The following is a 13865-nucleotide window of genomic DNA, read 5'->3' as shown; positions in this document are numbered from 1 at the left end:
GATCATTTACTGTGAGATCATTTATTAATACCGTCTCATAACACAGTACCAGATCTAAGATAGTCTGCTACCTAATTGGTTCCACAATGTACTGTTCAAGGAAACCATCCCAGATGCACACTATGAACTCTTTCTCAAGGCTACCTTGGCCCATTGATTTATCCAATCAATATGAAGATTAAAAACACCCATGATTATTGCTGTACATGTCTAACAAGCCTCCATTATTTCTTGATTTATACTCTGTCCAACAGTGTGGCTACTGTTCGGGTGCCTATAGACTACACCCACCAGTGACTTCTTCCCCTTATTATTTTTTATCTCCACCCAAATTGATTCTACATCTTGATCTTCTGAGCCAATATCATTTCTCACTACTGCACTGATCTCATCTTTATTAACAGAGCTACCCCATCTCCTTTTTCTTTCTGTCTATCCTTCCGAATTGTCAAATATCCCTGAATATCCATTTCTCAGTCTTGGTCACCTTGCAACCACGTCTCTGTAATGGCTATCAGATCATACCCATTGATATCTATTTGTGCCGTCAACTCATCTATCTTGTTACAAATGCTGCGTGCATTCAGATAAAGAGCTTTTAATTTAATCTTTTTACCAATTGTCCCTCTTTTGGACCCACTTTCTGATGCACTCTTATTTTATACATTCTGTCCCTTCCCATCCCATCGCTACCCTGCTCAATTGCCTTCTCCTTGCTTTTTGACTTCCCCCCCCCCCACTATTTAGTTTAAAACCCTTTCAGCAGTCCTGGTTATTTGGTTCGCCAGGAGACTAGTCCCAGCATGGTTCCCTCTTACCCTAGTGCTGGTGCCAGTGCACCAGGAATCGAAACCCATTTCTCCCACACCAGTCTTCGAGCCACGCATTCATCTCTCGGATCTTATTTACCCTCTGCCAATTTGCTCGTGGTTCAGGTAGTAGTCCAGAGATTATTATCTTTGTGGTTTTGTTTTTTAATTTGGCCCCTAGCTGCTCATACTCCCTCAGCAGAACCTCTTTCTTAGAGCTACCGATGTCATTGATACCGATGTGGACCACGACAACTGGATCTTTTTCTGCCCCCCCCCCCCCCCCCCCCATTCCAAGTTCCTCTCCAGCCCAGAGGAGATGTCCTTAACCCTGGCACCGGACATGCAACACAGCCTTCAGGACTCATGCTCTTGGCTGCAGAGAACAGTATCTTTCCCCTAACTATACTTTCCCCTACCACTACAGCATTTATTTTTACACACCCCACTTGAATGGCCCCCTGTACCACGGTGCTGTGGTCAGTTTGCTTATCCTCCCTGCAGTGCCTGCTCCTGTCCACACAGGGAGTAGGAGACTCATACCTGTTGGTCAAGAGCAAGGGCTGAGGCTCCTCCATCACTACCCCCTGGATCCCCATACCTGCCTCACTCATAGTCACACCCACCTCTCCCTGACCACGGACCAAATTTGAATTATTTAACCTAAGGGGTGCAACTGCCTACTGGAACACGACATCCAGATAACTCTTCTCCCTTCCTGATGTGTCGCAGTGTTTGAAGCTTGGACTCAAACTCATCTTCTCGGTGCCTAAGTTTCTCGAGCCACCAACACTTACTGCGGATGTGGTCGCCGTGGACCTCAATGGTGTACAAGTACCTTAATTCAAATAATTAATATTAAATAATCATCTGAAGAAGGATCATTGACCTGAAACGTTAACTCTATTTCTCTCTCCACAGATGCTGCCTGACCCACTGAGATTTCCAGCATTTTCTGTTTTTATTTCAGATTCCAGCATCCGCAGTATTTTGCTTTTGTTTAAATAATCATTATTGTGTTGTATTGGGTACAGCCCTTTATATGCAGCGTCCTGTGAAGAAAGCATCTCTCCTTAAGTCATACTGTTTATATTTTACTGTAGAGCAGTGCATAGCTCATATGGCGTTGAGATTGCTTATTCATTTTTGGTAAAGCTATTCCTAGAACAACCAAATCTGGTTTGTGCAACCCATATCTCCTCTCTCCACGAAATATGCAATATAGCTCATGCTTCCCTGTGAAGTGATATTATTCCACAAGTAAGGCAGATTGGATAGTTTGTGAGTGATTTCCACAGATAGGAATACTTTTTATGGAATAAAATGCTACTTGAGTTTTTTTTTTAAAGTTGCTTATTATTTTCTTAAACCAAAGCAAACTGCCAGGTGGTATCTTTAGGACATTGTTAACTACCATGTGTAAAGCCCTGGAAAGTATTCCAACATTTGCCAGACTACAAGTATTATTCCAGAGTTCTTGGGAGTTCTGGAGGTTGTGTTGCCTGCCCAGTGCCAGAGTTAAGGATATCTCCTTGCGGCTGGAGAAGAACTTGGAGTGGGAGGGGGAGAATCCAGTTATCGTAGAAACCAATGACATAGGTCGAACTAAGAATGAGATTCTGCTGAGGGAGTTTGAGGAGCTAGGGTGTAAATTAATAAGCAGAACCTTCAGGGTAATAATCTCTGGATTACTACCTGAGCCACATGCAAATTGGCATAGAGTCAAGCAGATTAGAGAGTTAAATGTGTAGCCCAAAGAGTGGTGTGGGAGGAAGGGGTTTCAATTCATGGGGCACTAACACCAGTACTGGGGAAATTGGGAGCTGTTCCCTCAGGACGGGCTCCACTTAAACCGGGCTGGGACCAGTGTCCTGTCGAATTGAATAACTAGGGCTGTAGATAGTGCCTTAAACTAAAAATTGGGGGGGAGGGATCAGGCGAGGGGAAATTTAGATATCTAAAGAGAAAGGTCAGTGGAATAGAGCAGTGTAGCGATTTGGGTAAAAATAAGTGGAGAGTTTAATGGTAGCAGTGCAGCAGAGAATAAAGTCAAAGCTGGGAATAATGGTAAAATAAATTAAATTAAAGACCCTTTATCTGAATGCATGGAGCATTCGTAACAAGACAGATGAACTGGTGGCACAAATAGAGATAAATGGGTTTGATCTAATACAGAGAGGTAGTTGCAAGGTGACCAAGGTTGGGAAATGTACTTGATGTTTCGAATAGACAGGCAGAATGGTAAAGCCCTGATAATAAAGGATGACAGAAGGACAGTAGAGAGACAGGATCTTGGCTCAGAAGATCAGGAAGTAGAATCAGTATGGGTGGAGATAAGGAATAACAAGAGGCAGAAAACACTGATGGAAGTAGTATATAGGTCCCCTAACAGTAGCTATACCGTTGGACAGAATAGTAATCAAGAAATAATAGGAGCTTGTAATAAAGGTAATGCAATAATTGCAGGGGACTTTAATCTTCTTATAGACTGGACAAATCAAATTGGCAAAGGTAGTCTGAAGGACGAGTTCATGGAATGCATTCAGGACAGTTTTCTAGAACAATACGTCATGGAACCAACCAGGGAACAGGCAATTTTAGATCTTGTATTGTGTAATGAGACAGGGTTAATTAGTAAAGTATCCTCTGGGCAGAGTGATCATAATATGGTGGAATTTCACATTACCTTTGAGAGTGACTTGCCTCAGTCTGAAATCAGAGTCTTAAACTTAAATAAAGCCAATTACATATGTATGAAGGGTGAGTTGGCTAAGGTAGATTGGAAAAATAGATTAAAAGGTATGGTAGTGGATAAGCGGTGGCAAGCATTTGAAGAAATATTTTATAATTCTCAACAAAAATACATTCCGTTGAGAAACAAAAACTCCACAGCAAAAGTGATCCATCCGTGGCTAACTAAAGAAGTTAAGGATAGCATTAAATAGAAAGAAGCAGCTTATAATGTTGCGAAGAATAGTAGTAAGCCTGAGGATTGGGAAACTCAGAAACCAGCAAAGGATGACCAGAAAATTGATAAAAAGGGAAAAAAATAGACAGAGAAAACTAGCAAGAAATATAAAAACAGATTGTAAGAGCTTCTACAAATATGTAAAAAGGAAGAGAGTAGCAAAAGTAAACATTGGTCCCTTAGAGACTGAGGCAGGAACAATTATTATGGGGAATAAGGAAATGGCAGAAACCTTAAACAAATATTTTGTATCTGTCTTCACAGTCGAAGATGCAAAAAGCATATCTAAAGTGGTGGGGAACCAAGGGTCTAATGAGAGTGAGGAACTTAATGTAATTAATATAAGTAGAGAAAAAGTACTAGAGAAACTAATGGGACTAAAAGCCTGGACCTGACGGCTTACATCCTAGGGTTCTGTAAGAGGTGGCTGCAAAGATAGTGGATGCATTGGTTTTGATCTTTCAAAATTCCCTAAATTCTAGAATGGTCCCAGTGGATTGAAAGGTAGCAAATGTAACACCACTATTCAAGAAAGGAGGGAGAGAGAAAACAGGGAACTACAGGCCAGTTAGCCTGATATCAGTCATCAGGAAAATGCTGGAATCCATTGCCAAGGAAGTGGTATCAGGGCACTTAGAAAATCATAACATGATTAAGCAGAGTCAACATGGGTTTATGAAAGAGAAATTGTGTTTGATAAATTTATTAGTGATTTTGAGGATGTAACCAGCAGGATAGATAAAGGGGGACAATGGATGTAGCATATTTGGATTTCGAAAAGGCATTCGATAAGGTGCCATATAAAAGGTTATTACACAAGATAAGGGCTCATGGGATTGGAGGTAATGTATTATCATGGATAGAGGATTGATTAATGGACAGAAAACAGAGTCGGGATTAACGGGTCTTTTTCAGGTTGGCAATTTGTAACTAGTGGGGTGCCACAAGGATCAGTGATGGGGCCTCCGATATTTACAATCTATATTAATGACCTAGATGAAGGGACAGAGTGTAATGTATCCAAGTTTGCTGACGATACAAAGTTAGGTGGGACAGTAAGCTGTGAGGAGAACACAAAGCGTTTGCAAAGGGATGTAGGTAAAGTGAGTGGGCAGTAAAGTGACAGATGGAGTATAATGTGGGGAAATGTGAGGTTATTCACTTTGGTCAGAAGAATAGAAAAACAGAATATTTTTTAAATGGTGAGAAACCTTTAAATGTTGGTGTTCAGAGAGATTTGGGTGTCCTTGTGCAAGAAGCACAGAAAGCTAGCATGTAGGTACAGCATGTTGTCCTTTATTGTAAGGGGGTTGGAGTATAAGAGTAAGGAAGTCTTGTTACAACTGTACAAGGCCTTGGTGAGACCATACCAGTTTTGGTCTCCTTATCTAAGGAAAGATATACTTGCCTTGGAGGAGATTCAACAGAAGTTCACTAGATTGATTCCTGGGATGAGAGGGCTGTCTTATGATGAGAGATTGTGATAGAATGGGCCTGTACTCTCTAGAGTTTAGAAGAATGATAGGTGATCTCATTGAAACATGCAAGATTGTGAAAGGAATTAACAGGATAGATGCTGAGGGGCTGAGATTGAGCCCCTGCCCCAAACAGGGCGCACCTACCGATTTTGAAAGTTTTTCTCCGCCGCAGTCCATGGGGCGGAGATACCTGAGAAATTCAACACTTAGACAATTTTTGGGCCTCGGTGTGGTTCTTGGGTTGGGTGCGGGGCAGGAGTCCCTTGCAGTGGACCTGCTACCCTGACTGGTCATCAGCGGCGCGCTAATGACGTCAGCATGTCTGTCCCCTTCAGTTAAAGGGGAGGGCCACTGCGAACTCTGCAGCTACATCAGTGGCAAACACTGGGCCACCAGGGAGGGTTTTTGGCCAGGCTAGCAGCCTGGCATCCAAGAGGGGCTGCCAGGCTGCCTGTTGATGGCCTGGCCAAACCTGCGGGCATAATAATCGGTTCGACCTGGCAATCGACGGACAAAAAAAAATAACATGGCGTCGATGGCAGTGCCGTCATGCCGCCAAGCCACAGAAAAGCTGTTGGTGGCATTGACCTGCAGCGGGCCGCTCCCGTGGGTCAATTCCGGAAAGCGGTAATTTCCTGAGGGGTAATTTCGGGAAGGGGTCTCTGCCAGTCGGTAAAGGGTCTGCGTGAGCACGCTGCGGCGGGAAAATGGGCGGAGTGGTCCTGGATATCGCTCCAAAACTGAGGAAGGGCAAGTAAAAAAAAATGACGACCCCTCTGCGGAGACTCGACGGCCATTCCGCACCGACGTGTGTCCGCCACTTTCAGGCAGCCAGAGGCCTTATAGAAAGGGGAAATTTTGGCCTCTGAGTAACTAGAACTAGAGGACACAGTCTCAGGATAAGGGGTAGGCCAGTTAAGACAGAGATGAGGAGGAATTTCTTCACTCAAAGGGTTGTGAATCTTTGGAATTCTCTTCCCAGAGGATTGGGGCACCGAGTCTCTGAATATATTCAAAGCTGAGATAGATAGATTTTTGGAGTCTCGGGGAATCAAGGAATATGGAGATCGGGCGGGAAAGTGGAGTTGAGGTCAATGATCAGCCATGATCCTATTGAATGGCGGAGCAGGCTCAAGGGGCCGTATGGCCTACTCCTGCTCCTAATTCTTATGTTAGAGTATATTGTGAAGTCTGTTGTTTCTCATTGCTAAAAATAGGATCAGAAATTTGTAAATACGGTACATTCCACTGACTGCTCATGGTTACTTTCATACATTTTCCAGTGTTTCCATTTTCTTTGAGTCACTTTTGTTGCTCTCTACCAGTTGTCACTGTTTTGCAGCCACTGTCATATGGAGATACAGTTGTCATTGATTTCTTGGTTAAATAATTGGTTCAAGTGTTATTCTTTTGGAATCAAAACTGTTGCTTTGTTTGATGGACTGCAAAAGTAACTTTTCAGCTTAATTGGCCTATTTTAGTTGTGGTTCCAGAATTCTGCACTTTTGATGGGCATTAATTGCTGTTAGCGCTGATTGCAAAATGTTTCACAGTAGGCCATTACTATCATGAAGAGGACCTTTCTATAGTGACTATTTAGTGATGGTTTCAATACAATATTTATGATAATGGTTGCTTGTTATTGAGCTTTACTAACTTTCTACTCCGAGAATAAATTCTTAAATTTTATAATAATCAGGATTGCTACTAGTGCCACGTGCTAGTCAGAGTAGGAATTGCAGGATAGTTCAGATGAATACGTGGCTTAAGGAATGGTGCAAGGAGGAAGGATTCAAATTTCTGGGGCATTGGAACCGGTTCTGGGGGAGGTGGGACCAGTACAAACTGGATGGTCTGCACCTGGGCAGGACTGGAACTGATATCCGAGGCAAAGTGTTTGCTCGTGCTGTTGGGGAGGGGTTAAACTAATATGGCAGGGGAATGGGAACCTATGCAGGGAGGCAGAGGGAAGTAAAAAGGGGGCAGAAGCAAAAGATAGGAAGGAGAAAAGCAAGAGTGGAGGGCAGAGAAATCAAGGGCAAAAATCAAAAAGGGCCACAATACAACATAATTCTAAAAGGTAAAAGAGTGTTAAAAAAACAAGCCTGAAGGCTCTGAGTCTCAATGCGAGGAGCATTCGTAATAAGGTGGACGAATTAACTGCGCAGATAGCTGTTAATGGATATGATGTAATTGGGATTACGGAGACAGGGCTCCAGGGTAATCAAGGCTGGGAACTCAACATCCAGGGATATTCAATATTCAGGAAGAAAAAGGAGGTGAGGTAGCGTTAATGGTTAAAGAGGAGGTTAATGCAATAGTAAGGAAGGACATTAGTTTGGATGATGTGGAATCTATATGGGTAGAGCTGCGAAACACCAAAGGGCAGAAATCATTAGTGGGAGTTGTGTACAGACCACTAAACAGTAGTAGGGAGGTTGGGGATGGCATCAAACAGGAAATTAGGGACGTGTGCAATAAGGGTACAGCAGTTATCATGAGTGACTTTAACCTACATATTGATTGGGCTAACCAAACTGGTAGCAATACTGTGGAGGAGGATTTTCTGGAGTATATAAGGGATGGTTTTCTAGACCAATATGTCGAGGAGCCAACGAGAGAGCTGGCCATCCTAGACTGGGTCTTGTGTAACGAGAGAGGATTAATTAGCAATCTGGTCGTGCGTGGCCCCTTGGGGAAGAGTGACCATAATACGGTAGAATTCTTCATCAAGATGGAGAGTGACACAGTTAATTCAGAGACTAGGGTCCTGAACTTAAAGAAAGGAAACTTCGATGGTGTGAGATGTGAATTGGCTAGGATAGACTGGCGAATGATACTTAAAGGGTTGACGGTGGATAGGCAATGGCAGACATTTAAAGATCACATGGATGAACTTCAACAATTGTACATCCCTGTCTGGAGTAAAATAAAACGGGGAAGGTTGGCTAACAAGGGAAATTAGGGATACTGTTAAATCCAAGGAAGAGGCATATAAATTGGCCAGAAAAAGCAGCAAACCTGAGGACTGGGAGAAATTTAGAATTCAGCAGAGGAGGACAAAGGGTTTAATTCGGAGGGGGAAAATAGAATATGAGAGTAAGCTTGCAGGGAACATAAAAACTGACTGTAAAAGCTTCTATAGATATGTGAAGAGAAAAAGATTAGTGAAGACAAACGTAGGTCCCTTGCAGTCAGAATCAGGTGAATTTATAATGGGGAACAAAGAAATGGCAGACCAATTGAACAAATACTTTGGTTCTGTCTTCACTAAGGAAGACATGAATCCTCCAGAAAATACTAGGGGACTGAGGGTCTAGCGGAAAGGAGGAACTGAGGGAAATCCTTATTAGACAGGAAATGGTGTTAGGGAAACTGATGGGACTGAAGGCCGATAAATCCCCAGGGCCTGATAGTCTGCATCCCAGAGTACTTAAGGAAGTGGCCCTAGAAATAGTAGATGCATTGGTGGTCATTTTCCAAAATTCCATGGACTCTGGATCAGTACCTATGATTGGAGGATAGTTAATGTAACCCCACTTTTTAAAAAAGGAGGGAGAGAGAAAACAGGGAATTATAGACCGGTTAGCCTGACATCGGTGGTGGGGAAAATGCTGGTATCAATTGTTAAAGATGTAATAGCAGCGCATTTGGAAAGCAGTGACAGGATCAGTCCAAGTCAGCATGGATTTATGAAAGGGAAATCATTCTTGACAAATCTTCAAGTTTTTCGAGGATGTAACTAGTAGAGTGGATAAGGGAGAACCAGTGGATGTGGTGTATTTGGACTTTCAAAAGGCTTTTGACAAGGTCCCACACAAGAGATTAGTGTACAAAATTAAGGCACATGGTATTGGGGGTAATGTATTGACGTGGATAGAGAACTGGTTGGCAGACAGGAAGCAAAGAGTGGGAATAAACAGGTCCTTTTCAGAATGGCAGGCAATGACTAGTGGGGTGCCGCAAGGTTCAGTGCTGGGACACCAGGTATTTACAATATACATTAATGATTTAGATGAAGGAATTGAATATAATATCTCCAAGTTTGCAGATGACACTAAGCTGGGTGGCAGTGCGAGCTGCGAGGAGTATGCTAGGAGGCTGCAGTGGAACTTGGACAGGTTAGGTGAATGGGCAAATACAGGGCAGTTGCAGTATAATGTGGATAAATGTGACGTTATCCACTTTGGTGGCAAAACCAGGAAGGCAGATTATTAGCTGAATAGTGACCGATTAGTAAAAGGGGAATGCAACGAGCCCTGGGTGTCATGGTACAGCAGTCACTGAAGGTAGGCATGCAGGTACAGCAGGCAGTAAAGAAAGCAAATGGAATGCTGGCTTTCATAGCGAGAGGATTTGAGTATAGGAGCAGGGAGGTCTTACTGCAGTTGTACAGGGCCTTGGTGAAACCACACCTTGAGTATTGTGTGCAGTTTTGGTCTCCTAATCTGAGGAAGGACATGCTTGCTATTGATGGAGTGCAGCGAAGGTTCACCAGACTGATTCCAGGGATGGCAGGACTGACATATGAAGAAAGACTGGATCGGCTAGGCTCATATTCACTGAAATTTAGAAGAATAAGATGGTATCTCATAGAAACATATAAAATTATGATGGGACTGGACAGGTTAGAGGCAGGAAGATTGTTCCCATTGCTGGGAAGTTCCAGAACCAGGAGTCACAGTCTAAGAATAAGAGATAAGCCATTTAGGACTGAGATGAGGAGAAACATTTTCACCCAGAGAGTGGTGAACCTTTGGAGTTCTCTACCACAGAAAATTGTTGAGTCCAGTTCATTGGATATATTCAAGAGGGAGTTAGATGTGGCCCTTACGGCTAAGGGGATCAGGCGGGTATGGAGAGAAGGCCGGAGTGGGGTACTGAAGTTGCATGATCAGCCATGATCATATTGAATGGCGGTGCAGGCTCGAAGGGCCGAATGGCCTGCTCCTGTACCTATTTTCTATGTTTCTATTATTTTGAACAAAGATTCACTCCAAAATTCACAGACCTGTCAATTATAACATTATCTGTCTTCATAAAATTTACAAAAGTCGTGTAATTTTTGTGAGTTTTTGTGGGTTTTCCACCTACACATGAAAGATGGAATCAATTGTGGTCTGCTGTTTTCCATCATCTCGCCTCCAGTACACCATCAAAAATTAAATGGCGCAAATCGATGGAGTTTCAATCTGTTACACTTTGCATCAGTCTGTCACACTTTAATAATTGGCTTAAATAACTAAAAGAAAGACTTGCATTTATATAGCATCTTTCATGACCACCAGATATCTCAAAGCGCTTTACAGCCAATACTTTTGGAGTGCTCACTGTTGTAATGTGGGAAACGCAGCAGCAAATTTGCACACAACAAGCTCCCACAAACAGCAATCAGTTAATCTGTTTTAATGATGTTAATTTGAGGGATAAATATTGAACAGGACACCGGGGATAACACTGCTGCTCTTTTCGAAATAGTACCAAAGGATCTTTTACATCCACCTGAGAGAGCAGATGGGACCTCAATTTCACATACCATCCGAGAAATGGCACCTCCGACTGTGCAGCACTCCCTCAGCACTGCACTGGAGTGTCAGCCTCGATTTGTGTATGTCAGTTCCTGGAGTGGGACTTGAATCTTCTGACTCAGAGGTGAGTGTTCTACCCACTGAGCCACAGCTGACACTAGGATCTGTTCAGCTAATCATTTTGATTTCTACCACCACCAGTAATAGAATGATGAACCTACTGCCACAAAACAGACCAATCAGATTGTTGAAATAGTTTCATCAAACTGCTTTTGGCTACCTTTCTCCTTCCTGTTTCGGGATCAGTAAGTACAGCCAAAAAACAACATTTTTATCATGAACAATTTAAAAAAAATCTGTCAACCTATCCATAAAATGAATCAATTTTGATTGCCTGCAATTATTTTCTCCTGTAGTCTTGCCTGTCTCTGTGGCCTATAGCCTGATTTCAGTTTAGTTTTGAAAGTTTGGCAGTGAGTGTTCTGAGTCGTGTCTGAGGGAATATGTTTAAGTGCATTGGAGAGATGTGTCATTCAGGGGTTGTGATTTTCACCTGCTCCTGTGTGACTGTAATATTTAGATTTTAAATAAATACTGCAAATCACCACAGCGAGTAGAAAAAAAAGTATTTTTGAATAAAAAATTTTGGCTACGGTGAACATTACTTGCCTTTTAAGCTAGTTTTGTCAAAAGATGGGAAAATAATATTAGATATATTGTCAGTCTACTTCCCTTAATTCAAAGTCACAAAATTTTAATTCTGTGTTAATTCGAATTTCTGTTAGAGCAAAAACCACTCCTATTTCTGAATTACTGGATAATTAAATTTTTTTCAAGTAAACATTACTTTAAATGAACTGCAGTGGCCTATATCTGTGAGGCATTGCATCTTTCAGAATCAGAGATGTGTAATATCTTTACCTCACAATGTATTCTTGCCCAGATTTTGCTGTGAGTGGCGAAGGAATGGCTTTCTCGTATAGTTGCCCAGAGACACTGCGCGGGCTTTTGAGCAGAGATTTCGACTGATCCCGTGTCTGATCCAGTAGGGTGCCCTCTCCAGGGGATTTGTGGTGTTTTTGAGCAGGCCAAGCAGCAGTGAGGCGCTTCAACCAATCAGATTGAGACTCGCAGACAGCAAACCAGGAAATATAAATTACATTTAAATCATTGTACGGTAAGTGAAATAAAGATGGGAACATACAGATGGGATTAAGGGAGAGAGATATAAAAGAGAAAAATAAAAAAATATATATATTTTAAAAATCTGCAGCATTAATTTTCTTCTGAGGGAATGCGACTCTACTCTTGTCAAATTATTTTTTCAGGGCAGAGAGGTTTAGCAACTATTATCACATATTACACCGTTAAAAGCTCACTCCTGAATGCACTAGTTCTAACTTTTTCAGCTGTTTTTAGTGCAAGGCTATTGGATAATTACCCTAAGATCACGCCATTGCAGTCATTTCAATGACGAGTCTATCGGTGAGGATTGCAACTGGACATCCTGTGGAGGAGCAGGGTATCTCTGACAGCAACTTTGCATTTCCGTGTTTAACTGCCCATGTGCGGATGCTGGAGGTTGCTGTCAGATTAACCCTGCATTACAGCAGAATCCAAGCCAATGAGCTATTGGGCTGCTGTGGAACTGAGATAAATATTAATCTGCACTGTAGGTCTAGATTGCCAGAGAGCAATGCCTTGGAAAATATAATCATCATTGTTTTTGTTTTCTGTTGTTTTTGTGATGACAGCTGCCACATTCCCTGACTGGATTGCTAGTCTGTCCGCAGTGTGTCCTGTTTTCCTTGGTCTTCCCATCTTCATGTGCTGGTTACATGTTAGCTACATCCTTGTGTATATAATCTAGGCTGTCATTTCATTGCAGTATGAGTATGACATTATCAGTTGTGTTATCATTCAGATGAGATGTTCAGCTAAAGCCTCACTTGCCTGTTTCAGTGATTCAAATGGGTGTCAAAAATCACATGAAGCAGATGGTATTTTCTTGGTGTCCTGGGCACAATCGTTTATCAACCACCACCTAAACAACAAATAGCAATTCAACTTACTGCTGCTTGTGGAATATTGCTGTGTGGCAAATGGCTGCCACATTTGCCTACATCACAGCAGTCTCTAATGGCAATTGAAGCACATTGAGATGTTGCTAAGGTGACAAAGTGCTACATAAATAGAAGTCTTGTTTTTAACTCTCATTTTGCTGTGTCATATGCCACCAAGTTGATGTACTTCAGAGTTACAGCACACTGGAGTCAAGCTCCAATCTGCCATTTGGGGATTTTGGTTTAAATTTCTGTATATATTCAGGTTGCACAGCTTTGGTACTTTCAGTATATTTTGAATAAAATTAGAAAACATTTTTTTGTAACGGAGAATCTTTTCTTGATCAGCAGTTGGAATATGATAAGTCCATTTCCCCTCCTCTCCTTATCCAGAAAAAATCAGCTGGAGTTTATTTTTTCATTTTAAAAACTGAAAATCTATTTTAAAAATTGTACCCTGTAAATTGATTCTTTGTATGTCTGGTGTGTTCGTAGAATATTTGATTGCAAAATCTTTTTTTCTGGTGAGTTCTGATTCATGTTGAAATTGTAATTATTTAGGTTGTCACTTTGTAGGAAACTATTGTACTAATAACCTATTTTTATTACCAACATGTTGGATCATTTACGTTTATGATGCCTTTTATACTGCTTGACGGCAGCAAAGTCTTAGTAGAATTATGTATACAGGGTATGTGTTTTTGTTTTTCATTACTACTAATTACAATGGAGGTTGATTATATTAATAATTTTCTTTTCCACTAGATCTCCGTTTGCTGCTGTGACGGACTATTCTGTTACTAGAAACAATGTCATTCAGCTCTGCCTGGAACTGACCACCATTGTACAACAAGTAAGGGCAATATTTTTCTGTTGAGAAGTTGTGTTCATTCACTAATCCTTCAATGGGCCTTATGGGATGAGTATGATTTTTTTCATTTCTGTGTTCTAGCCATCCTTGATTTGTCTGATTGAAATGACCAATTTCTGCTGAATTGTGGGCCCATGCGTATTTAGGT

At 41.8% G+C, this 13865-nt stretch overlaps 1 protein-coding gene across 1 annotated transcript in view; it reads left to right on the top strand.

Moving 5' to 3' along the window:
• The window catches only part of cnksr2a (connector enhancer of kinase suppressor of Ras 2a), a 799210-nt gene that overhangs the window by 222420 nt on the left and 562925 nt on the right, over positions 1 to 13865 (top strand). Inside the window, exon 4 of the mRNA XM_070893873.1 lies at positions 13612 to 13699. Within this exon, the coding sequence (XP_070749974.1) occupies positions 13612 to 13699 (88 nt within the window). The remainder of the gene's footprint in view (positions 1 to 13611; positions 13700 to 13865) is intronic.

The sequence above is a fragment of the Pristiophorus japonicus genome, chromosome 11 (assembly GCF_044704955.1).
Source record: "Pristiophorus japonicus isolate sPriJap1 chromosome 11, sPriJap1.hap1, whole genome shotgun sequence".
Taxonomy (NCBI): domain Eukaryota; kingdom Metazoa; phylum Chordata; class Chondrichthyes; family Pristiophoridae; genus Pristiophorus; species Pristiophorus japonicus.
Note: the sequence above shows the minus strand (reverse complement) of the source record. Positions and strands in the feature narration are given on the sequence as shown.